The sequence below is a fragment of the Gymnoscopelus braueri genome (genome assembly GCF_963280865.1).
Source record: "Gymnoscopelus braueri genome assembly, chromosome: 6".
NCBI lineage: Eukaryota > Metazoa > Chordata > Actinopteri > Myctophiformes > Myctophidae > Gymnoscopelus > Gymnoscopelus braueri.
The window spans coordinates 46,266,420-46,293,268 of record NC_137607.1 but is presented as its reverse complement, the minus strand read 5'-3'; the positions used below and the strand labels follow the sequence as shown (position 1 = coordinate 46,293,268).

The 26,849-nt window shown below is 40.5% G+C and overlaps 1 protein-coding gene across 2 annotated transcripts; it reads left to right on the top strand.

Annotated features, from left to right (window-relative positions):
* The first annotated feature begins 437 nt into the window (after positions 1-437).
* LOC308087428 (caspase-1-like) lies at positions 438-25,307 on the top strand. 2 transcript variants are annotated; one of them, XM_080431272.1, is made up of 13 exons: positions 438-526; positions 9,766-10,285; positions 10,415-10,590; positions 10,678-10,898; positions 13,845-14,019; positions 20,678-20,730; positions 20,828-21,116; positions 22,329-22,621; positions 22,748-22,924; positions 23,060-23,294; positions 23,455-23,613; positions 23,763-23,872; positions 24,021-25,307. In XM_080431272.1, the coding sequence occupies exons 4-13, from the start codon at positions 10,863-10,865 to the stop codon at positions 24,120-24,122; spliced, it is 1,629 nt and encodes a 542-aa protein (XP_080287398.1). In that variant the 5' UTR covers positions 438-526; positions 9,766-10,285; positions 10,415-10,590; positions 10,678-10,862; the 3' UTR covers positions 24,123-25,307. The 2 variants fall into 2 exon arrangements, with proteins under 2 accessions (XP_080287398.1, XP_080287399.1); XM_080431273.1 differs by lacking the exons at positions 438-526; positions 9,766-10,285; positions 10,415-10,590; positions 10,678-10,898 and adding an exon at positions 11,670-11,714.
* The last annotated feature ends 1,542 nt before the right edge of the window (positions 25,308-26,849 follow it).

Below are 26,849 nucleotides of genomic sequence, written 5' to 3'. Positions count from 1 at the left end.
CCATATGATCCGGTCTAGGCCACGCCTACTGGGGAAAAAAAAGAAAAAGGATCCTCTTTCCGGATTGTCGCGATCCGGTTGTGCGGTGCCGCTTTGTTTTGGTTCCCCAATCCCTATTTAAATGGAATAGAATTTCCCCGTGGGATAATACGGATAATACAGACGCTAAATAGTCTCCGGAAAGTACACTTACATTTATGTTTAAAAAATAAGCGAAACTACGCCGCATCAAGGATTTTATAGGACGGACCTATTTTGGGAGAGACGTTTTTCCGGTTTGTCGCGATCCGGTCCGCTCCCGACTAGTCTCGCGTGGCCAGACTGTTGCCTCCCACAATTTACAAATGTTCCCGGCATACATATAGCATTTCTACCTTAAATACAGAGACACAGTAACCTGACACTAGACTTCAGGTTAGATCAGTGTGACGTCAGATGTTTTGAGTTTGAGGTAGTTAAAACCCACATTCCTCAGATGAACTCACACAGTTCAGATCAGCAGCGTCTTTTCTACATACACATGAAGGTAATATGTCTTTACTTTATATCCTACTAGTAGGAGATAATACAGTATATCTCTTGACATGTCCTGAGTCACACACATGAATCATAAATCATTGTTATTATTACAAGTTTGAGTCATTTATGTGACTGTAGAATCGTAACCTTGCATGTACAAAACTAGCACCATTAAGAACCTCTTATAGCAGAGTGAGAGGTTCTTAATGGAGCTTGTACAAAACCATACATTTTCAGGAAATGGAAAAAGGAGCCTGTGTTCCAATGGATCTATTGTAGTTAATCTTTTGTTAATTATTTTCATTGGTTACATTAAAGTTTGAATACTTTTTTAATAAGAATGGGAAGGCAACAAGAGTCAGGGCAGAAAAGAAACACCTCCATTGTCCGCTTGTGTGTGTGCGTGTGTGTGTGTGTTATTATTTAAAAAATTCAAATGGTAGCCAATATGTCCTAAGTAGGCCGAACATTGTACAGTTGGAACAGAGTTTGTAGCTAAAAATATGAAGGACTAGTTAGCCATCAAACAAGAATAAATGACAAGTCATATTATTACCAGCTGCATGCTGTATTTTCTCTCTCTGTGTGTGTGTGTGTGTGTGTGTGTGTGTGTGTGTGTGTGTGTGTGTGTGTGTGTGTGTGTGTGTGTGTGTGTGTGTGTGTGTGTGTGTGTAATGTTCTCACAAACATAGTATAATTTGAGAAATGGCCACTGTGAGGAAAATTTCCCTGGTCCTCACATGAGAAATGGTTTATATGGTTAAAATAGAAATCTCCTCACAACAAAACTATGTTGACAAGAAAATGTTGGTGTAACTAAGAGATTCACTGGGAAATATGTGTCTTATGTGTTTATATTATTAACTAGGATGCAATAGTTGCATGCTTGCATCTGATGGTCAGGAACTGTACATCCCATTTCCCGGACGGGTATAGTTGCACCCTATTGGCTGCTTCCTCGTGGACACGTATCTATCGAAGTCCTGGTGATGCTAGAAGGGCAATTGGTTGACGTGATTATTAATTCATATAGCCCTCAAATCTACAGCCACACTTGATTGGAACCCTCTCATTCTCCCTCCTCACCCAATCTGACTGGATCCCCAAGGTTTAAAGGTGTAAAAAAAATGGGTGATATTCAAGTAAAATGAAATAAAATTAACAAGCGTAACATTTCTTGGGAATCGTTTTGAATTGAGAATAGTTATGCATCGAAAATAGATTTTCATTCATCAAACACAAATTACTTGTCCTTAGGGCCTACACCGAGCTTAAGGTAAAACAGCCTTTGTTTTTAGCACTCCCTTTACCTAGAATGAATTGCAATGCACTTTAAATATTGACTCCATGATCTCACTGGGGCAATTTAGAAACTTGCTCGCCAATCTTGTTGTTTTAAATTGTTTTAATTAAGGTGTCTTTATTATTGTTTTCACAATACACAACTTATTTTATCCTGCTGTTCTTATTTCAATATTTTTACACTGTCGTATTATGCCTTCTGTAATCTCGGCATCATTGAAAATGAGGGCTCTGCCCTCAATGTATTTCTGAGAAAATAGATAAAAGGTTTAATGAATGAATTTTGGAATCGAGTTTAACCGTGGGATGCAAAAGATTCACACCCTTAGTGTGGGTTAGAGTTATGCCTGATTTAATACTTACCGTAGTTGCGCGCCAGTTTCGTGCACCGCAAATAGCCAATCTACAAGCTCACGATGTACAGTATTGTGAGCTTGTAGATCAGCTAATTCCGGTGCGAGTCACCAGTGCACAAACAGGTATAGTTTTCAGGTTTAGGGTTGAAAATGGCAAACAAGTGGTGTGTGTGTGTGTGTGTGTGTTAGTGCTGCACGATTCTTGCTCAAATGTGAATGACGATTTTCCTGCATAAGAATTGATTCTATAAGAAGATTCTCATTGTTTCAATGAAAATAGTAATTTATTATATATTATATATTATATATATATTATATATATGTATTTGTTTATATATATATATTTTTTAATATATAAATATTATGTTATATATATATAACATCTAACATATATATCTAATATATATATATATATATATATATATATATATATATATATATATATATATATATATTAAATTTATATGTAATATATAAATATTTATAATATTAATATATAATATATAATATTATTTTTTACTTTCTACTTGCGAATTCTGGGGCTGTACGAAGAAAAATGTCATACCTCAATGAGACAATCTTTTTTATTTATAAAGTGCTAGCCTGATCACTGTCATTCAAGCCTAAATGTATAGGACTATATCCTACCTATTGTGGTACAAAACATAAATCCTTCTGCAGTGAATTACAGTATTAGAATTGTGCTGAATGCAAGATTGAAGAAGTTTTTTTTGTTACTGACTTATAAAGATCCAAGCAGCAAAATGTTGTTGGAACTTGTACCACAGATTGTTCTACATACACAGTAAATGATCTAATGAAGAAAATAAAATATTAAGCAAGAAAATGAAATGGACTATTGTCCATTTCATTTTCTTGCTTAATATTTTAATATAATATTTTAATATAAAATTAGTCTACAGATATACAGTTTTAGGAATACTCTAATACAGGGGTCTTCAACGTGTTCAGGCCAAGGACCCCCTAGCTGAGAGAGAGATGAAGCAGGGACCCCCTCTATATTGTATGAAATTGTGCTTGCAGATTAAACTTTTTTCGTTCCAACTTGGTCTGCTCTGGCAAAAATAGCCGATCTACAAGCTCAGTTGTGTTTGTAGATCTGCTATGTTTGGCTAAAGTTCTCCACAGAAATAGGATGCTAGTGGTTATTGTAAAACTCTGTACTCTGAGGACCCCCTGTTGAAGACCCCTGCTCTAATAAGGGACTTGTCTTAGACAGGCATGTAGAGAAGGGCACTTCAGAGTTAAATTAACACTGAGGTTATTGAGAGTTCAAGTGACTGCGATGTCTATTGTGATGAGCGTGTAGAACGGCTGTTGTAAATCACAGATGCTGCGCTTTAAAACTGGCCTACTTTTTATGATTAAATGACTTTATGACTCTCAGCCCCTCGATCTGTCCCTTAGAGGCAGAAGGAACGGCACTGTGTTGTGTTAGCATGTAGCTAACGCATCAGTACAGACAGTTGAATGCGACGTTGCCTTCAGAAGGAAAACAACAACAAACATATCTATACTACAATTGGCATGCAGGCACATGCGCGAGAGCTAACTGGTTTGACTTGTCTGGTTTGACTTGTCCTGGTTTGATTTGTCTTTAACTGGTTTGACTTCGTCTTTCACTGCTGTTGCCAGATTGTGCGCGAGCAACAAGCAACCAGCTTCATGAAAAAACACAAAGCTGCGCACTGCGGCATGGCAACCCAACCTCACTCTCCGAGCCTATCAGCGTCGTCGTTCATCGTTCTGTGATTGACAGCAAAAGTTGGCCAATCAGGTGGCGAGTTCGAGTGAGCCCGAATGGATCCGAGTGCAGCCTCAGTGCAGCCGACCAAACACGAACGGCAGCCATTGTTTCTCTGGGCAGTTTTCTCCGCACTTCTCTCTGCTGTTTTAGAACTTCAACAAGCTCTCAAACTTCTTCTTTGAGGCACGGAATTTACTTTTAAGATATCGTTTGGATAGAATTTAGTTGTTTCACTTCATATATGTGGTCAATTAATCATGACAGAGCCTATTTAAAAATAAAAATTCAGAGAACCGGCAGGGGCGGGCAGTCACACGCATGTATCCAAATAAGGCAACCTATTTTGGGCATGGCCATCTCAAAAGTCCCGTTGCGTCACATTAGTCGCGGAGGTGGCAAAAATGCACTGCAATTGGCTGAAGGGGAAAAACGATCAATCTTCATGAAAAAAAAAAAACAGCCGATGGGGTCCGCAATGTTTCACGGGGGTCCACGATGTCTCGCAGGGGTCCCAAGACTCCCAGGGGGTCCGCGGATTTTAAAAAATGTAAAAAAAAATTGGGGGAAATTTTTATCCCACGATTTTTGAACCCCAAAATAAGCTAGCCCTCGCTTACTTTTGCGCGGACGTAATTTGTTTGTCATTGTGGTGAATGTTGTGTGAAGCTTAATGTCAGAGTGTTTGTGTTGGAGTGCCTCAGTGCGGCTGCAGAGTTCATGTGCAACATCTCGCATGCGTGGCTGTGGCTTTACAGTTTTCCTTCGCCGTGTCTGTAGGTCACGGCCTGGAGACCCCAGGGTCTCCAGGGACCCCTAAGGGGGGGGGGGGGGGGGGGGGGACCCTCTGGGAATATTTTTTGGGCGGTGAAACCGCCCCTACATGTGAGGTTTGGATATTTGCACACCAAATCCTGCGCTGTGATTGGCCACAAATGTACCCCCCTAACCCTGCACCGTGATTGGCCAATCACAGTCTATTCAGGACTGTGATTGGCTAGGGAAACATGACACATGTGCATAGTCCTATATAAGAAACCATAAAAAAACGATAAATTCGTTTTTTTAAAGTTATGGTTTCTTCCATCACTTCTTCCATCACTTCTTCCATCACTTCTTCCATCACTGTGATGACCACACCGCCCACTTCACACTGGGTGTGATTTTTTATTTATTTTTATCCCATGATTTTGTACCCCCAAACAATATTTTCTTTTGGGGGGGGGGGGTTAGGGGGGGCCGAACTTCTAGTAGGCTATAATTGCGGATGGGATGCATGCAACCGTTGTGAGCTTGTAGATAAGCTGTTTTCAACTGAGCTGGTGTGTGCGTGACTGCGTGTGCGTGTGTGTGTGTGAGGAACTACGGAGAGGGGTAGACGAGCGGAGCTGTTCAGACGATCTGCAAGACCACAACGCATCGCTGATGGAAGCGGTGTGGGCTTGTAGGTCAGCTCATCTGTGTTGCTTGCGCTAGACAGGGGAGGGGGCGTATGATCCCATAGCATGGGAGTACGGCCCGTCTCCCCATAATAAATAATAATAAATAGTGAAGATAACACTAGAAAGTACTGTTTCTGAAGAAACAGTGTGGGATCGCAAAGAATGTTGATGGTATTCAGTATTGATGGTTTTAAAGGTGGGGTCAAACTATTATTATTATTATTGTTACCCCTATTATTATTATTACGGGGCCAGAGCTCAGCTCTGGACCTGTTTTAATGTTGCCTGTATTCTTCTGTTTCTGCCACTTTTCGCAGTTCTGGGTGAACCGTGCTGTCGCTTTTTACGAAACTCGGCCATATATCTCCTCCAGGGATTTTGGAGTAATCTGCACAAAACTTTTTACGCATGAACTTTGGACCTACGCTGACTCAACGATGCAGTTTCCATAAGTGAAAAAATGAAGCTTTAATGAGCCAATGCATATTGCAGTTTTATGACAATTATTCATCTGCCCCTAATACATACATGCAGACTCACATTTCTTTGAAGATTTGCAGTAATGTACAGGGTCATTCCAAATATCACTGAAACCAATCTTACTCCAATTGGTCAAACGGGGGCGCTATAGCAATTTTTTTTAAATGGAAACTTTAAACAGGCAAAAGTCATGCCTTGTTTGGCCGACAGCCATTAAACCTGCTTACACATGTGCCTTGACTCATGAGGAACACATGTATCACTTTTACCAGTTAGCTCCGCCCTTAGATTGCCCGCAATTTTGAGCAGTTTGAAAAACACTTAAACCCAGGATTTTCAGCTATTTGCGTGAAATGGTATCATCTTTCTGACCTCCGTTTTCACTAGATCAGGTCTATTGGTCCAATGGCTTCCCGCTTAAGTGAATGTCTCACAACATCCCGGTTTAAGCCTCACTTGGTGCAGACTTCATTTAAAGTGCATTGCAAACAACAAGACTGTATCAATGAACACATGTGCAATTGATAAAGATAACATGAAAAGCTTATTTGAGAGGGTATGTTTTTGCAATGTATGACATACTTCATTCTGAAAATAGCCGATCTACAATCTCAAAACTTTTCAGATAGCAACGTGTTTCTGAGCTTGTAGATCGGCTGCTTTCACTGGTTCACTTTTATCTTCAACAGACAACCTCAGCCTGGACAAAGCTATAGCACTATAGGTAGTGTTGCAGCCTGTCAATCCGAAGGTTGAGGGTTCGATTCCTGTTAATGGCTATAGGTTGAGATGTCCAATCAATCCATTCTGCTTCCATCTCTCTTCAATCTATTCCCCCTCTCTCTCTCTCTCTCTCGGTGAGAGGTGGCATTGCAAAAAACATGACCTTAAGCTCAGTCTTCTATGACTTATTGTGCATATTACTTATAGTTTTGTCTCTCTTTTAATGTATGACATACTTCATTGTGAAAATAGCCGATCTACAACCTCACAACTTTTCAGATAGCAACGTTTTGTGAGCTTGTAGATTGGCTACTTTCACTAGTTTTCGTTCTGAGGAGACACAAAAATGCCTTTATTGGTAAATGGTTTGTGAACCAGTGATCTAGAGTAGTTCGGGACACAGAGGCCTGGTTCAAAATGAACGGAAATACTTATAAATATCAACAGACACTATCAGGGAGGCCATATATCTAGCTCAATGAGAAGAAAGGCAGTCTTGGAGTCCGTAGGTTGCTGGTTCGATCCCTGTCCACGACAATGTATTGAGGTGATCATGATTTGGCATTATTCGGATTACACATAGTGTGTCTTGAGGATAGGCTTAGGCGTTGTTTTACTGAGGTTAGGGTTAGTGAGGGTTTAAAATGCTCATGTTAATTGCATGGTCTTTCTCTCAAGTTCAGTCTTCTATGTTTCAATGGCTTATTGTGCATATTACTTATCATTGCTTCTTTCTTTTTTCTTTCTGCATTCCCTGGCCCCGCTTATCGCTGCTTGCAGCTATATTTATTATTATTATTATTTCATCGACTCATGGAGTCACCACCACACACCAATGAAATGTATTTTTGTACCTGATATTGCACCATACCAGTTGTAATACCCCACACAGGTATAGCTGTTATGTGCTATCATTTTCAAAATCTAACCCTCAATGATAAATTATTATTGAGGAAATTATTTGTAATTACTCACCTGCACCCTCTACAGATCTGGTCAATATAAATTTAAATTACCATTGACCAGATCTGTAGAGGATGCAGGTGAGTAATTAAAATATTTTCCGTCTGGCAGACATATTTTATTTTCTGCCCAAAAAGTGTATTATATAGAGACGGGTCCTGAGATGTTCCCCACCGTGGAGAATAGACTTTCATCAACACAAAACAGCCTTTGTTTTGATGAGTAGTGAAATTGTTTCCTTTATTTTTACTACAGTTGGAGACCTCGTACGGTAGTGGAATTTACAGTCCCTGGGAATAGCATCGCTCCTAACAGAGCTACGGGGACCCCGGAGTGAGAGGTGGTTGAAAAACGCGTTGACTGTCTTTGTAGATTAGTGCTTTTTGCTTTTAATGGCGATCCTCGTTGGATGCGGGCTGTCGAGGCGCATCGAGGGGTACATGCTCCGATCTGGTCCGTTTGGCATTAGTACAACATGGGACTTGGCTGTTGTTAGTCAGCATAAATTAACAACTCATTAATATCTGCAACATCCTCTGACATTTAGGCAGAAACATTTTAAACGTTAAAAACCTTTCTCATCTCCAGTTGAGCAGAAGGGAATTTATACGTTATACGATACATTGGATATTCCTAAATTCTTCTGTATCTTAAACAGACACGCAACAACACAAGCTCAGTTTATTGCTGCTACATGAATAGGCTTGTGACAATGGCCCCAACAATTTGACATACACCTCCCGGAGGTAGGAGTAAACACAACATAGTTTTTCCTAAGGTGACAGAGCTCTGTTTAGCACAATATAGGGCTGGATTTGAAGGCCTGTACAAATCTAGTACAAATAAAACTGCCTTGCCCATGGTGAAAAAACATAGTATTTCTGCTTTAACCACTGAGCCACTTAACCACAAAACAATCTAAATCATTTTGAAAAAAGCTGATCTACAAGTTCACAATGCATGGCATTGTGAACTTGTATGACGTGTTATGAACTTGTCGATCAGCTATTTTGAAACCTTTAAGACATTTGTTTTCCTTCTTTTTGCCTGTAATGACATGCCCAAAACTGGGATGCCAGGGATAAAAGTGGTTAGCTACAGTATTCTGAAGAAAATCTAGAGACTGGCAAGTCATTAACTTCATACTGGCAAGCAGGTGGCATGGTCCAAGTCTATTCACTGTATACTGGCAAGTGCGGCATTAAATGTGGCATGGTCCAAGTCTAGTCACTGTATACTGGCAGTTGGTATTAAATGATGCAGAATGGTCAGAGTCTATGTAGCATATATCCACGCTAGACACTTTGATTACGAGTGACTTCGAGTCCCGGTACGCAAGCTCTGTATATCTCAGTTAAACCCAGTCTATAACCTAATTTATAATCACCACATAATACGTGGTCCACTATGTCAATGTCCGATCAGACAACTACACTGGGAATATGCTTCCACAGAGACTATAGCTTCAACAGGGAGAATACTGTATATCCATTAGTAACTCTAAGAATGTACACATGTAACCAAATGGACCCTTTACCAGTTTTAATCAGCCTATGAAAGGTAAAAGTCAGATGACTGGATATTAATCATCACACAAATAAAATAGTGTGGTTTTTACCACATGGATCACTACAATCAGACCCAAAAAGAGGGCAATCAATACTCAGCTGTAAAACCGTAAGAGCATGTTTACACTGGCATACAGTATCATTAGCGCAATATGACATATTTTGTGAAGTGGACCTTAAAGGTAGTTTAAATGTTAATCATTTTTGTTCTATTTAGGATGGCTATGCTGTCACAAGAATGCGTTTAATGTAGGCTTTATTGTGGTGAAGAAATTGATACTAGGGATAGTTTTATAGTTTAGTCCTTAATTGCCTGGGTATAGTTGGTGCACTCACTGCGTGAGTAGGCTATATGTCACTGAAAATATTATATAATAAGACAATTTTCCAAGGCTACCCATAGCCACCTTTACAGAAAAAAAAGCTGGATACAGTGATTAACATGAGACCAATACACAAATTGCATAAGTCACACGCTCAAATTAACCAAAACATGAGAACGAATTACTGTATATTTTTTTTTGTGCGCTCAAAATAGTAGAACATGGCCTCAGTACATTATTTTATTTAATATATGGCCACTCCGGGGCTTAATAAAAATCTAATCCAAACAGATGTATTGAGCTCCCATTTTTGTCTCCCCACAGCTATTCTGAAGCAAAGAAATGGATCCGTCACCACCATCACGAAAATGGCACAGAGTCAGTGAAAAGTGGAGTCAACAGTTGGAGAAACTTGCGAACACTGACGATGACAATGTTGTCAAAGTTGGTAGTCTTGTGTTTGGGACAGATAAAGAATTCCTTATAGCAAAGGGAAGTGGTGGAACTGAGGTGTTCTTGGGGTTAAGAGATGACGGCACTGAAGTTGCAGTGAAGAGAATGACTAAGCACAATTATGCGGTGCTGAAGAACGAGGAAGGCTTTTTACGTCTTCCAGAGCTTGATGATCCTTCAATTGTACGATATGTGGACTTTACTGAGGATAAGAACTTTGGATACCTTGTTCTGCAGTTATGTGAATACACACTGGAAGAACACATCAAGAATACGTCAGATTCTGAAAGATTTCAGCTTGCAAAGCAGGCTCTTAAAGGCTTAATGGTGCTCCACTGTCAGAAACCTCCAATTCTCCACCGCGACATCAAGCCTCAGAATGTCTTGATTGGTAAGCTACAGAAGACAAATTAAACAAGCAGATAATGTCAGACATTTTAGGCACAATTTGCTGAATTTATTTAGATTAATCTAAAACCCCTTTGTTTTATTATATTTAACGACCCCATTTGCCCTGCAGATGTTAGAGGGAGGGGAAGACTGGCTGATTTTGGAATAAGCAGACGGTTGACCACAGGACAAACAGCATATTTCACAAGCAGTGCAGGAACAAAATGCTGGATGGCGAGGGAGACCTTGAATGAAGAGGGTGATAATAGTATACCTGTAAAGTATAAATGCAGCACCGACATCCAGGTTTGTTCTAATTCTGCATGAGAACAATTTAATCAACGAGAACAACATATACTGTACTATCACTAAATGTTCATGTTCATTCTAAAGGTGGCTGGAATGTTGTTATATTACACCCTGTCTGGAGGACACCATCCATTTGGCTCAGCAACTAGATGTGAAGGCAACATTCTGGATGGAAAGTACGAACTGCACCATGTTCAGGATGAGGTTGCCAAGGATCTCATCGAGAGGATGATCCATCCAGACCCAGAGAAAAGACCCACAGTGAAGTTATGCTTGGCTCATCCCTTCTTCTGCTCAGACAAAACGTACAAGAAACAGGCAAACATTTCCCACTGCACACATACAGTATTTTTTATGCATATTCACTAACATCTCAATGTTATTATATTTAATATCATTGCTTAATCACAGCCCCAGCTCGTCTTTAACATTTTGATCATAGCTATAGCTATATATATATATATATATATATATATATATACACACACAGAAAACGAACAAATTAACTCAATGAAAGTTCCCCAAATCAATAATGTCCCAGTTGGGGTGTAATCGTTTTTGCTGCACTCAACACTCATTATCATGAGGAAACTGGGATATTATATCCAAAGTTATGCATATTCCATATATATGAAATGTAATATTGTCACCTTTTGTATAATAGTGTAGCAAGCAACATAGCAATATAGGCTAACTAACAAGTTTTAGCCTATTTAATTACATGCATAAAATCATACTCAAGTTACAGTTTAGGCATTTTAGCAGACACTCATATCCAGAGCGACTTATGTGTGAGATCAAAGGTGATATGCCTGCATTGCTGCATAATCTTTATCTTGTACAAATGTCTCCTGTTCTTTCCTCTTTTTCCTAAACTGGGCAGCTGATGGTTTAGGTGTGTTAACCTATAGTCACCAAGATTCCAATGACTAATTAGTTGACTACGGTAGTTTACTAAGGGTGTTATGCCCTATCTGTTCTACTGTATTAACCAAGTGTAACTTCAGGAGTCAGATTGCACTTGACATTGTATGAATGTGTTAATACTTATATGTTGTTATTGAAGCAGGGAAGATGAGGGGGAAATTAAGGCCTCAGGCAAGATGGAGGAGAAACCAGAGGTGAGATACTTATTAACACAATGAGTATAACTAAAGCCCAATAGCCTGGGACCAGACGAATCTGCCAGTGCAACAAAAAAAAATGTGATCCACACAGTGATATAATCTGGCCACGCAAGGTTAAAAGCCCAGTGCATGCTCCACTAGGCGAGCTGAAAAAACATTGGTTTGGAATATGACGTCATCCAGAGTTTTGGGTGGGCGGGACCCGAGCTAAATTTGGGTGTTTGGTGTCTCTGAGATGTTGTAACTACCGGAGCCAAATTTGTCTGTTCCTCATTGTTTCCTCATTCATTCATTCAGCTCCAAGTACATTATGTCACTGCTTACAGCTGGCTGTAGTGTAGCCTACACACTGCTTACAGGTAGCTGTAGTGTAGCCTACACACTGCTTACAGTTGGCTGTAGTGTAGCCTACACACTGCTCACACTTGGCTGTAGTGTAGCCTACACACTGCTCAGTTGGCTGTAGTGTAGCCTACACACTGCTCACAGTTGGCTGTAGTGTAGCCTACACACTGCTTACAGGTGGTTGTAGTGTAGCCTTCACACTGCTTACAGTTGGCTGTAGTTCAGCCTACACACTGCTTACAGTTGGCTGTAGTGTAGCCTACAAACTGCTTACAGTTGGCTGTAGTGTAGCCTAAACACTGCTCACAGTTGGCTGTAGTGTAGTCTACAAATTGCTTACAGTTGGCTGTAGTGTAGCCTACACACTGCTTACAGGTGGTTGTAGTTCAGCCTACACACTGCTCACAGTTGGCTGTAGTGTAGCCTACAAATTGCTTACAGTTGGTTGTAGTGTAGCCTACACACTGCTTACAGGTGGTTGTAGTTCAGCCTACACACTGCTTACAGTTGGCTGTAGTGTAGCCTACAAACTGCTTACAGTTGGCTGCAGCCTGCACACTGCTTACAGTTGGCTGTAGTGTAGCCTACAAATTGCTTACAGTTGGCTGTAGTGTAGCCTACAAATTGCTTACAGTTGGCTGTAGTGTAGCCTACACACTGCTTACAGTTGGCTGTAGTGTAGCCTACACACTGCTTACAGTTGGCTGTAGTGTAGCCTACACTGCTTACAGTTGGTTGTAGTGTAGCCTACACACTGCTTACAGTTGACTGTAGTTCAGCCTACACACTGCTTACAGTTGGCTGTAGTGTAGCCTACACACTGCTAACAGTTGGCTGTAGTGTAGCCTACAAATTGCTTACAGTTGGCTGTAGTGTAGCCTACACACTGCTTCCAGTTGGTTGTAGTGTAGCCTACAAACTAGTTGGTTGTAGTGCAGCCTACACACTGCTTACAGCTGGCTGTAGTGTAGCCTACAAACTGCTTATAGCTGGCTGTAGTGTAGCCTACACACTGCTTACAGTTGGTTGTAGTGTAGCCTACAAACTGCTTATAGCTGGCTGTAGTGTAGCCCACACACTGCTTACAGCTGGCTGTAGTGCAGCCTACACACTGCTTGAGCCAGTCTCCACTTGTCACCAACAGAGGGAGCCGCGAGCACGAGACACAGGAATCTGAAATGTTTTTGTCAGTCCACACTTTACGGGGGAGCCCAACCGAACCAAACTCACATCGGCTTTTCTACCGGTGTATGCACTACCTTAAAAGGGCAAGACCACTTTGGTAGATGTTTGGGTTGTGTATTTATCTTGCCATGATGTAACTCCAAATGTGGACAAAAAATAATTGCTCCATTGATTAGAAATTGATAATTCAAAATATGCTCCTCATACACTTACATTGTACGGTAAAACAGCTCTCTTCTAGCACAGAAACGAACGAAAACAAAGTTGATTCAGACAATATAGAACATCACCAAACCCAGTAGCTACAGTTTTTTTTTTTTATAGAAATGTTATCTTCCTGTTGATTTTGCTATTTTTATTAAGAAGACCACCTGGATCCGCGGATCGGGACCTTCAAAAAGTATTGCATTGCGTATTGCTTTGCTCACTTAGGACTTTCTTTCTTTCTTGTTTCACTCCTAGACTTCCTCATTTTCAGAAAGGAACACTTTTATGGACCACGCCTTGCTTTGCTCTTATTAAAATATCATCTTCAACACTACTAATGAAGTAATTGTTTTCAAGCGTTTTTATATATATTTGTGTCTGATAAAGAAAGAGCAGCCGTCAGGAGGTGGGTGTGAAGGCTGGTCCATGGACACATCTTCATCATCATCATCATTATCATCTGTGTCGACTAGCGAGGGCAGGAAGCCGGAGGTGAAGAAACAGATCAGAGAGGAGAGGAAGAGGAGCAGAGAGGAAGAGGAGCAGCTGAAGTTAACCTCAGGTGACTATTTGAAAATAGCAGATCTACAAGCTCACAATGTGTTCACATCGCGACGCATTGTGAGCTTGTAGATTGGCTATTTTTAAATGGCAGAAATGTATACAGGGCTGAAGTGGTTAATGTGTGTTTTGTAATAATAATCAAAATCTACAAAGTAACTAAAGGTTTCAAATAATTGTAGTGGAGTAAAAGTACAATATTTGCCTCTGAGATCTAGTGGAGTAAAGGTACTAAACATTTTAAATACTCCAGTAAAGTAAAAATACCTCAACATTTTACTTAAGTACAGTACTTGAGTAAATGTACTTCGTTATTTTACACCACTGGGCGCGTTATTTATTAATTTCTTCTAATTCTTTTTCAGGTTTTTCTCGTTTTTTGAATTAATTTATTATTCTTTTTTACCTCAAAACATTAAGTCGGTGTCTTTGCGCGATTTCACGTTGGCCACTTTAGCCACTTCAAGCCAATATATAGTCAGTTCTGTTCATAACCAGTGGTGGAAAAAGTCAATTTAAAATGTATTTCAGTAACGGCCGATCTACACCAGACTTTTCAAAGCGAGCGTATATGCGTGGTGCGTACAGCGCGTTTGTATAGATCCAATTGATTATCAATGATACCGGCTACACCAGGTGCGCGGATACGCGAGTCCCCCTACGCAGACCTTTAAAATAGGACTGGATCTAAAAGTGCGCGTGTGCGTATATGCGAGTGTGTGCATCGTGTGTGCGAAAAAAGTCTGGTGTGTTTCCACAGTAAAGGTACAAAAGTATTGGTATAAAAATGTACTTTGAGTACCAAAAGTAAAAGTCCTCCAGTCCTTGTGAGTACTTTTACTCACAATTGTTTTATGTTTTGTCATAATAATTTAAATCTACAAAGTATGTAGTAACTAAAGCTTTCAAATAATTGTAGTGGAGTAAAAGTATAATATTTGCCTCTGAGATGTATTGGAATAGAAGTAAAAATATTGCAAATTGGAAATACTCCAGTCAAGTAAAAATACCTTAAAATTATACTCAAGTACAGTACTTGAGTACATGTACTTGGGTACTGTTAGGTTGTGCTGGCTATACTTATAATAGTAGTAACAATGAGAGCTCGGTACGACGACGTGCTATTCCAATGCTGGCTTTATTTCCATCTGCTTACATACATGTCATTTCCCATTATATCCGCTAGGCGGCGGTGCTGCATCAATGACACACAAAACCTCATGACACAACATCCCCCTTTCTGAGTATAAACAATAAATGGAAATGTTTGTTTTTACTTAACTTTTTTTCTTTTCAGTACACATTCCCCCCAGTCATGTTAAATCAATATTCTTTTAGGAATTCAACTTTTCTTTCTTTTACTTTCCCAAACTTAACAACCATGACATATATTTTTTTTCTTTTTTTTTCTCCAAACAATGAAATATTCACCTATCTATGAAGGTGGGGTTGACTGCCCAAACCTTCAGCTGAGTGTGGGGGTTATTCTGCCCCAGTAATCACTCATACAATCGAGAGTACCTGCTATTTAGCCTCAAAGTCTTTCAGGTACCTCAGTGGTTCTCTCACTCTCGCTGGGTAGCGTCTCCCCGCCTCAGGACTCCGTGGCTGAGTATGGCCCTGCTCCACTGGTTGGTGTGTCTCTGCATCGCCGTCTGGTAGGTCGATCGCTAGCGGTGTGATGTCTGGAAGATCGGCTGGTTTGGCGGGGCCCACAGGTGTGCTGACAAGGTGGCTGCGATTCCGACGCAAGATTCCCCTGGGCGTCTCGATGACGTAGGATCGTGGCATGTCCGTCCTCGCCAACACTGTCCCTTTCTCTTTGGTGTCTGCGACCCATACATGATCACCTTGTTGTAGACCTGGCAGATCACGTGCTCTGTGTCTTTCCGCTGTTTCTGTCTGCTGTTTTCTTCCTGTTCCTTCAGATTTGGGATGTCTGCCCATTTTGGATCAAGGGAGGATGGGATGACAGGAACAGTAGTTCTAATTCTCCTGCCCATGAGTAGTTCTGCGGGACTGTACCCATTTGGCCAATGGTGTAGCTCGGTAAGCCATCAGGGCCATGTATGGGTCTTCTGCTTTGTCCAGGAGGTCCTTTATTGTCCTCACAGCACGCTCTGGCCCTCCATTACTTTGGGGAAACCTGGGACTAGAAGTGATATGAGTGAATCCCCATTTAGCTGCAAACTGTCTAAAGTTATCAGAAGAGTATTGGGGACCATTATCAGATTTCAGAATGAACGGACAGCCAAACTTGGAAAAAATGGATTTGAGGTGTTCAATAACTGCTACTGATGTTGTTGAGGTGAGTTTAGCAATCTCTATGTAGCGAGAAAAGTAATCTACCACTAACAAGTAATGGTTGCTCTTCCACTCAAAAAATCAGTTCCCACTGTAGCCCATGGCCTGTCAGGAAACTCAGTTGGCAGTAGAGTCTCTTTGAAGTTGACCCTCTCCTTTGCACAAGTGTCACAATTCTCCACCATCTTCTGTAGCTACGTGCTCAGTCCGGGCCACCAGACGGACTGTTTGGCTCGTGCTCGGCACTTTGTTATGCCCTGGTGTCCTACATGCAGTTTCTGTAGTATGTCTTTTTGCAGTGACTTTGGTATGACTAGTCTACTACCCTTCAGTAACAGTCCATCATGCACAGTAAGCTCGCCTGCAAATTGTTGGGAGGTAGGAATGCTCTGTCTAATGAGAATCTGTCTGGCCACCCCTCAGTGCAGTACCTTCTCACTTCTCTGAGCATGTCATCACTCTCCTGGTGTCTTTTAATCTCCCTTAACCTCCCATCTGTTGCTGGCAGGCTAGACATCACCATGTTCACATACAGGTCCAGCTCTGTCTCCTGCTGTGTGTTGTTTACACTCTTTGTTGAATGGGCGCTGTTGCCTATGAACACTGTCCATATTAGCTCCTGCGGTTTCTGCCCTGAAGTTGCTCTTAAGCATCTCCTGCTGCTTTTTAACTAGTTCACTTTGGCGGACACGAGTGACAGCTTTCTCCAAAGTTAGTTCAGGATCCATTTGAAGTTGCTCAGACAGTCTTTTGTCCTTCAAGCCTACAACTAATCTGTCCCGTATCATCTCGTCATGTAGCTGTCCATAACCACAGTGCTCTGATAAACAATGCAGTGCTGTGATAAAGCTCTCCACAGATTCTCCAGCGTCTTGCTGTCTCTGGTTGAATTTAGCTCTTTCAAAAATCACATTTCTGCGCACTACAAAGTGTGCGTTCAGTTTGTCTTTGACTGTACTGTACACATTCAACTCCTCCGCCGTCATGCGAAGTGAAGTTATCACATCTTCACCTGATTTTCCTCTGACTGTAGCTCTAAGCCAGATGCAATCCGGAACCTCTCGAATCTTCTGATCCATTTGGGCCACTCTTCTGGCTTTGTGACATCAAAGTGTGGTGGCGGCATAACTTGAAACCGGTCCATAATGGCGAAATCCGTGGTTCCCTTCTTCCCGAGGCGTCCACTCGCTCACATGCGGTCTTTTGTTAGCTTGTTAGCCACTTAGCTCCTCACTGTATCAGCCAAGCTGTACAAAAAATAATAATCCTCGCAGGTTCTCGTTCAAAAAAAAACTCTGGTTGTTTCTTACATGAACTACGGCTTCTGACACCATGTTAGGTTGTGCTGGCTATACTTATAATAGTAGTAACAATGAGAGCTCGGTACGACGACATGCTATTCCAATGCTGGCTTTATTTCCATCTGCTTACATACATGTCATTTCCCATTATATCCGCTAGGCGGCGGTGCTGCATCAGTGACACACAAAACCTCATAACACAACAGGTACTTTCCACCACTGTCAGCATTAGATTAATTACTCACCTTCTGCAAAGATGACAAAAGAGAACACACTTTTGTTCCATAGGCCCACATTGTCTTGGTTTCAGAGAGCATGGTGGTAAATATGAGCTTTTGCCCAAAAGTCTTTATATTCCATAATGTCCCACGACCCACGTCCGTGTTATTTACTTTTTACTCAAGCTAGCATGGAGTTTGAGAACGTAGACTTGACGCACGTTACTAGTCAAGCAAGCGGCCCCCAGAAATCTGGTTTCCTTTCAAAACGATGTGCATTTCAAAATCTATACTTGTAATGTTACAATTCAACATACGTTTTATTTTGAAATAGAAGTAGAAGTACTCAGGTAGCCTAGTTGAAACTACTTCATGGATGAAAGCAGCAGCTTATATGGAACGGGGGGAGAAAAAAAAAAGTCAGACAAAAAGTGGTGGGAAATCACAGATCTGTGAGAGTGAGGGTGTCCCGTTTTACGCACAATGAATGGTCGTGACGCCATGTATGTTAATCTGACGTTAGTAGATTAAGTTTTCTTCTTGAACATGGCCATGGGTCTGTGGCAGGTTATTTAATATGGGATTTTCACAGCCGCCTTTGACTTTTTCTTAACGGAACGGCGTTCCGATGCCGAATCTTTTACCGGAACGCTGTTCCTGACCGTTCCGGCCCACTTTCACCACTGACACACACGTACACACACACACAGACACGTCGCGACGCACGCAGCGCGCTTACACAGTTTGATTACTAGCTAGCTCAGCTGTGTGATCACCCCCCCCAGCGCGGCGCAGTGCAGCGCTCAGTTACAGTACACCCGTCCAGTGACCGTCGTCGCCACTCGCCACACAAATATAAATAAATAAACTTGCGACGTCTCTGTTACGGCGGAGCCCCCCCCCCACCTGAGCCCCCCCCCCTCCGGGTGGGGGGACAACTGTCCCCTTTAGCCCCGCCTGTCAGCGGGCCTGAGTACCGCCACAACCCAAATATTTCAAATCAGCTTCATTGTGGCGCTATAACAGCCAGTGGTGTTAAGTAATTAAGTATACATTTACTCAAGTACTGTACTTAAGTACAATTTTGAGGTATTTCTACTTTACTGGAGTATTTCCAATTTTCTGTACTTTTACTTCTACACCAGAGGCAAATATTGTACTTTTACTCCACTACAATTATTAGAAACCTTTAGTTACTAGAAACTTTGTAGATTTTGATTATTATTACAAAACATACATTAACCACTTCAACCCTATACATTTCGGCCATTTGAAAGTAGCCGATCTACAAGCTCACAATGTGTCGCATCGCAACGCATTGTGAGCTTGTAGATCGGCTATTTTCAAAAGATTTGTATACATTTTATTCATTTGAAAACTTGTGAAATGCATGGGACATTCTGCATAACCAGTACTTTCTACTTTTGGTACTTTAAGTACATTTTGATACCAATACCTTTGTACTTTTACTTGAGTATTTTTTTAATTCCGGACTTTTACTTGTAACAGAGTATTTCTACATTACAGTATTGATACTTTTACTTAAGTAAAAAAATATGAGTACTTTTTCCACCACTGGTCCTGACTGCATTTTACCAAGAGAAGATGTATTCTTTTCAGTTAGGGACTAGTCGAAATTTACAGAAGGGGGTCCCTGGAGGAAAATAGGGGAGGGTCATGCCTTTCTAAATGTAGTCCAAGGGAGGGTCAGCTAATTTGAATTAATAAAATAGTCCGTTTGAATAATAATACCTTTTTAGTACAGCAGAACAGTGGTCAATGACCCCTCTCTATTTTAAAGGATACAAAGTATTCAAATCAAGTAACACCTTTTGCTGATTGCGTCGCCGTGGTAACTCGAAACGGCAAGAAAAGTAATAGCCTGGTTGGCCCGGCCGTTCCGCACACATTTTGATACGTACATTGCCGGGGACGTGTAAACCGTGTGGGAGGAGTAGCATTTGGGGCACCACGTGCGGCCAAAAGGGGCGGGGTTTCGTCGTTTTTTGCGAATAACGTACAATGGTAACGCGTAACGGCAAAAAACGTCCGCGCACACCATTCCCGGCCAAGCCGCACGTTTTGATGTATATATTGCCGCGGTAGTGTAAACCGCGAGGCAGTTACGGACGGACAAAATTTGCAAGGATAAATAAATAATAAGTATGGCGGATTAAGTGTTTTGCCATTATATGGCAGGCACACTTAACAAGGACTTGGCTACGACAAGCAGGTCAAAAGTTATAGCAAAATATAGGAGTTTACAAATATCAACCAATCAGAAAAGGGGGTTGAGCCAAGTTAAACCAATGAAAGACAAGGACTCTGATCTGATTCCAATGACACCACCCTCAAGTCTATATGGCTATCTGCTCAAAAGTTATAGAAAAAAGGAAAAACATGACCTTGTAGATCGGCTATTTTCACTTCCTGTTTGGCGGTGAAACAAGGAAGTTTGACGCTTCACCACGGTCACGCCGTTTTATAAAAACTCGCGTTTTTGATAAGTTTTCATCGTTAAGATCTCTTGGGTACGTTGAACGAGTTTGAGGTGATACTGACCATCCTCCTAGGAGTTCGTTAAAGTACGAACCGTGAAAATGGCAACAAAAAATGCTTAAACGCCACAATAAATTCAAAATGGCTGACTTCCTGCTGGGTTTAGGTCATGGCTCCAAGAGACTATTTTGTAAGTCTGGACATGATAGAGGTATGTACCAATTTTCATACATGTAGGTGAACCATATTGTGGGGCATCAACGTTGAAAGTTTGTAAGTGGCGCTTACAGTATCTCCCCCTTTCAATGAAAGATTTAATTTCTTCTTTGCTTGTCAGCTGTGCCTCATCCAGAGAAGACCATGGCTTCCATTGACGTAGATAATCTACAGGTAGGTTTACTGGCAAATAGCAACTCAAAAGAAGGTGTCATTGTTACAATTGTTGCATATTGAAAAAAAATATAATACCTGCTACTCATTTCTATAGGGCTCGTCTGTGAACATATTGGTCGCCAACAAGGTGAACCTTGTCGAGTGGCTCAGCTCAGATCTCCATATTCTACAGCATGCACAATCTGATGGAGTTATTGATGGAAGACTTTATCGAAAACTGAAGAATACAGCACAGCCAGAAGATGCTTGTATTCTCCTTTTAGATACAATGATTGATAGAGGAGAGGGAACTTCATCTCAGTTCCTTAAACTTCTAAAGAAAACAAAGATTCTCAACACATATCCACAACTAAAGAAATGGAATTCTTCTTTTGCGTTGCCAGGTAAAAAAAAAAGAAGTTTAGATTGTATGTCTCTCAGTTATGAAATTGCCATCTTATTTGGTCAGCTGTTGCACCTTGCAACATTACACACAGACCTTAAGAAAATGAAAATGAGAACACTGCAAAGAATTTTACTTCTCTCTTCCACAGGACCACCTGAACCAAAGATCACAAACAGCCTAGATAGATAAACTGTTTAAAAGTTATCGCAAACTATGAAATATTGAATAGGGGGTGGGGCTAAGTAGCTACAATCAAGGACAAGGACTCTCAATTCGAATCAAGTGACGTGACTCACAAGTCTGTACAACAAACCGTTCAAAGGTTATAGCAAAAAAATAGGGACAATCAAATATCAACCAATGCCACTTGTGATGTGTGTGCAAAGTAGCGCAACTTTTTGAGTATGTTGGTGCCTCATGCGCTTCATTATTGCAAAGAATAATGATAATCTTTGCAATTTCAATAGGGCTTCGCACTGTGCAGTGCTCGGGCCCTAATAATAATCATTGCAGTTTCAATAGGGCTTCGCACTGTGCAGTGCTCGGGCCCTAATAATACTGCATAAATATAAATTCCACAAACCTCATATTTTTGTCATCTGCACATTACCAACTAAGTGCAGCCTAGTTATTTCCAACAGGCCTATTTGAGAGTGCAGAGACATAATTGCTTTGATGCATGTAACATTAACAAGTGTCAACAAGCATCAGCTGGACACATACACACCCTCTGCAGTGCTCTAAACTGAAAGTTTCATTTCTCTCCAAAATACCTTGACTATGGAAGACATGATTAATAATTACTGTGATTATGATAAGCTTACATTTAATATCATACACCATACAGTAAGAGCTCCTATGACTTTTTTTATAATAAAAAATATTTAACAAATATTACGATACAGTATGACATCATGACAATACCTAGCATCACATTTTAATATCACAATAGGCTATATCGTGGGACAATATATCGTGACACTTCTAGGGAGGGTTACTCTTTTTTTTTTAATCACTTGGGGAGGGTCATTGATTTTTTTTCCCAGCGAAATGGAGGGTCATCATGGGATTTTAGATCAGGGCACATACATTTTCTCCAGGGGTACACTTCGAGAAAAAAAATCGACCTGTCCCTTAAATGTGTTATGCTAGCATTGTATCTTTATACACTACACAAGTAGCCACTGATGCTATACTTTGTGATTTTCAGCTCTGCCCCAGAATGCAAAGGGTAGTGAAACGGCCCCCACAATCACTATGCCGTCTCAGGATGCAAAGGGTAGTGAAATGGCCCCCACAATCACTATGCCGTCTCAGGATGCAAAGGGTAGTGAAATGGCCCCCACAATCACTATGCCGTCTCAGGATGCTAAGGGTTGTGAAATGGCCCCCACAATCACTATGCCGTCTCAGGATGCAAAGGGTAGTGAAATGGCTGAAATGCCCCACAAACTCATCCTTAGCACTGATGCATTCAAGAGGGAGAAACTAAGCAATCCAGACGTAAGTTATTCTAACAACACAATTTTAAAGGCCAAGTATTTTTTTTATAACACAATTAAGAGATGTATAAGCTAGCTGTATGTATTCTAAATATTCTAATTCTGTTCAAAACTGTTTTCTTCACAGATTTACCCTGTGCGTAATAAGTACTCTAGGAACCGCCTGGCCTTATTAATCACTAATATAGAGTTTACTCTACCTCAGATGAGAAGGAATGGTGCTGATAAAGATGAGGAGAACATGTTGCTGTTGCTCAATGAGTTGGGATACGATGTGCAGAAACACAGAAATCTCTGTGCGAAGGTACTGTAGGCTTAACAAGGGAAATTGTTGTCTCCAATTGAAGGATTTTCATCCTTAACTGAGTGATGTAGTGAGCGACTGACTTAATGTGATGTGATTTAGTGATTAATTGATTGATTTAATGTTTTGTCACAGGAGATGGACTCGACTGTCGAGAAGTTTTCGCAAGATCCGCGTCTCTATGGCACAGACAGCGTTTTTGTCGTCATCATGACACATGGGAATTTGGGAGTCCTCAAAGGCGTCCACTGGACACCGAGCAATAATGACGTTTTCCAAATTGATAAGCTCTACACACACTTGAACACACAGAACTGTCCGGCTCTGCTGAACAAACCCAAAGTTTTCATCCTCCAGGCCTGCAGAGGAGGTGATGCTCTGGTTACAATAGGAATGCCCCTGAAGTTGCGCTGCAATGTTTTCCTACCTATTGTCCTGGCCAGTGTTATGACAACTGTTTTCTGTGTAACTGAATTCAGGCTTGTTGACTTTCAGTGAGTGAAGTTAAAAATAAGACATTCTTGTTTCAGTGGTGGCTGGATCCGCAATTGTCCATGATGGTGCCACTGTTTATGATGCTGACATTGTTAGTGATGCTTACCTTGACACAGAAGGCATAGAGGCTGATGGAGAATCCACCATTGCACACAACGAAAAGGACTTCATCTCCCTCCTTTCATGCACCGCACGTGAGTGTGTCTTAACATTTAATAGTTAATAGGGGGAAGGAAAAAATGTTTTGATTAAAAGAGCTTTGTAAATTAAATCCTAGATGATACTTAAATACTTTCAAAACATTTACTGTATGTGATGTCCATTCTATTATTTTATCCTGCAGATTCTGTTTCATACAGACATCAAGTAACTGGATCCTTTCTAATCCAGTTCATTTTTGAGATATTCCACAAGCATGCCCATGAGGAGCACATTGAGGTTCTGTTCATGAAGGCAAGTGTTGACTACAATTTCACTGCTTTGCATTGTGATTTATCTAACTGAAAGCATGAACAATAATTGAGTGCAAATGCATGTATGATCTGCTCTATTGACTACAGTCCAACTACTGTACCTTTAATACACTGTTTTAACCACACAGGTCATGCAACGCTTTGAAGGAGCCTTTGACAAAATAAGACAGATGCCCACCAAAGACAGATGCACGTTGACAAAATACTTCTACCTCTTTCCAGGCTATTGAGACACCACTGTTTAAACAGATTTGTAAAATACATGTTCAGAAATTGCAGAGGCTATATACATTATATAACCCACATTGTACTTCTGCCCAGTTTCTAGTGGGGGGAAAGTAGTTTTGCTTTGGTTCAAAAGTTATTCAAAAGTTTCTATTCACAATTTGTGATGGTGTTCTATGTAAATAAAACTAAACTTTTCAACATGAATACCAATAAAGACTTAATGTTACTCTGACTGTAGTCTCGCGTAGCCAGACAACTATTCCACAATCTCTGAATGCTATATAGAGTCTGGGACTACAACTCCCGAAATCCGAGAGAGGACACTGGCACTTCCGTTCACGAAAATATATTTTAAAATATCTTTAAATTTTATTTTTTAATTTCAATTTCTGCTAGGCAGCAAGCTAAATATACTTAGATGATTTTGATTTATATTAGGATAAATTAGTGTGACTGTAAAGACGAAACGGAAGTGGGTCGGAGGCTTCACAATCACATCCGGTTTATATTCTAATCATGATCAGAGCTCAGAGATCAGAGAGAGTCTCAGACTGTATGACCGGAAACATTTGAAAATTGTGGGAGGCAACAGTCTGGCCACGCGAGACTACTCTGACTGTATTTGTACAGGTGAATCATTTTCAACCATGGCAGCTTTAAAACCAACAAACTCATACCTGTTGATATCAGTTAATTTCAGTGAACATCACCATTGTAGCTAATAGCAAAATACTAGTATTGTTTCAATGTTTAATATGTGTTTGGTTTGTGTAATATCTTTGTTTAGGCCTACATTTGGAAATTAATTTACATGATTTACATTACAAACCCACTACCTAAATAAAGTAAAGATCTTTAGGAAGATTTTTATGTATTTTAGTAACGCCAATTTCGGCCAGGGTGTTACACATGTCACAATAATTTCCCAGATCCAGTTGGTTGTCACCTCCTGCACCTCTGCAATTGAGCCCCTCCATACAGCCTGCAACACACAAACAACAAAGGTCACTAAAGAGGAAACATTACATCACCACATCTAATTAGGTTTATAGAATTTAATCTCAAGTGTTCTGTACAAATACTTGGGCTCTGTAGATTATTTTAAGTCAAAACTGTGTTATCTAGTTTAAAATCTGTACTGTATCAATACATTGTGTCCCATTAACATGTTTAGAAGAACCAGTCAGATTCTGTGATGAGCATAATTCTTCCTAAATGTAGCTTCACAACACTGATTAATATTATTCAAGTGATTTTGTCTGGTGTTGATTCATTAAATAGCATCTGATTTATGTATATTTTTTGTCTAGTGTTTTGAAGGTCTTATGAAATGGTACCTACATGTCTAGTCAGGACATATATGAAGCAGGATTTGCTTCTGTTTGTGGTGATTGCACACAAACATAAGATAGAGATAACAAACACCATTTAAACCATACAATAAACCTTACAAATTAGTATTTTAAAACTATGCATTTAACCAAAAGATATAAACGGGCTCTGAACAGTAGGCCTACTGTACAAAATAATGAATGCTAGTGCACACACACTTACTTGACAGACAAACGCAATTTAACCCAACTCGCCCAACTAAATACATTAACAACTGTGGTTACTTTAGCTTAGAAATTGTCAAGAGAGAAAGAACAAATCACCAACCGTAACTAAACAATCTAAACACCAACTTTGGCAACGGATGCACATCCGCAGTGACTGGAGATCTGAACAGAAATGATACCACTATGGTACTCATGCTGATGTAGTGTAGTAATCTAGCTGATGAAAGATGTCTCCTCAGATGTACTGTATATCAAGTAGCCGATCGACAAGCTCAAAATGTGCCGCTTCACGCCGCGTTTCGAGCTTGCAGATCTGCTACTTTTGATACTTTTGTGTGACGCTGTAGTATGATCAGGGCAATGAATAATTAGGGAATGAATTTACAAAAAAATCACAAAAAGTTTAAATATGGAGATAAGAGGTTTCTGCCCGACAGCAACCATATACAATGTCAAATTAAGACACTATCTTAAAGACTTTGACAGTTCTCAATTAGAGCACAATATTTGAATGTGTTGTGATACCAAATCTCTCCAGCAGGGGGCACAGCACTATCTAAAAAAGTAAAGGGCACCTTGGTGTCACACACAACATAAGACAGACAAACAGAAGGGTACATTTATAAATTTGGTTTGTGTGCTAAAGTTTAACCCAAACTACATGTGATGCCTCAACTCCTACATTCCAAGTGCTTGTCATGGTGGAAGGGTCCCCACTTCATATATGATTATTTTGGGAGATCCCCAGTTCAAATATGATTATTTTGGGGGGTCACGGCCTGAAAAGGTTGAGAATCATCAGCAGAACATTCTGTTCCAAACTACAATTCAAATCTCTTTGAAGGATATAAGAAAGGGAATGACTTTTGTTAACAGAATTGAACAATTACAGACTGGATTTGACAAGCTTTAAGTATGTTATTTCTTCCCAAAACCATTAAATGGTAAATGGCTGTAGGGAAATGTTTTTGTTTTGTTTTGAAACTTTGCCACCGACAAACCTACATTGCACTCATATGGGCCACGGCAGCAGTGTTACAGCAGTGTTTAGCACTTCAAATGGCCATTACTTTGGTGGCCATTGCTCTGATGCGCAACATAGGACTAGGTTTGACGGCTGAGTAGCTGCCTGAAAATCTAGTATAGTTAACAGATTTGAAATAGGGCTTA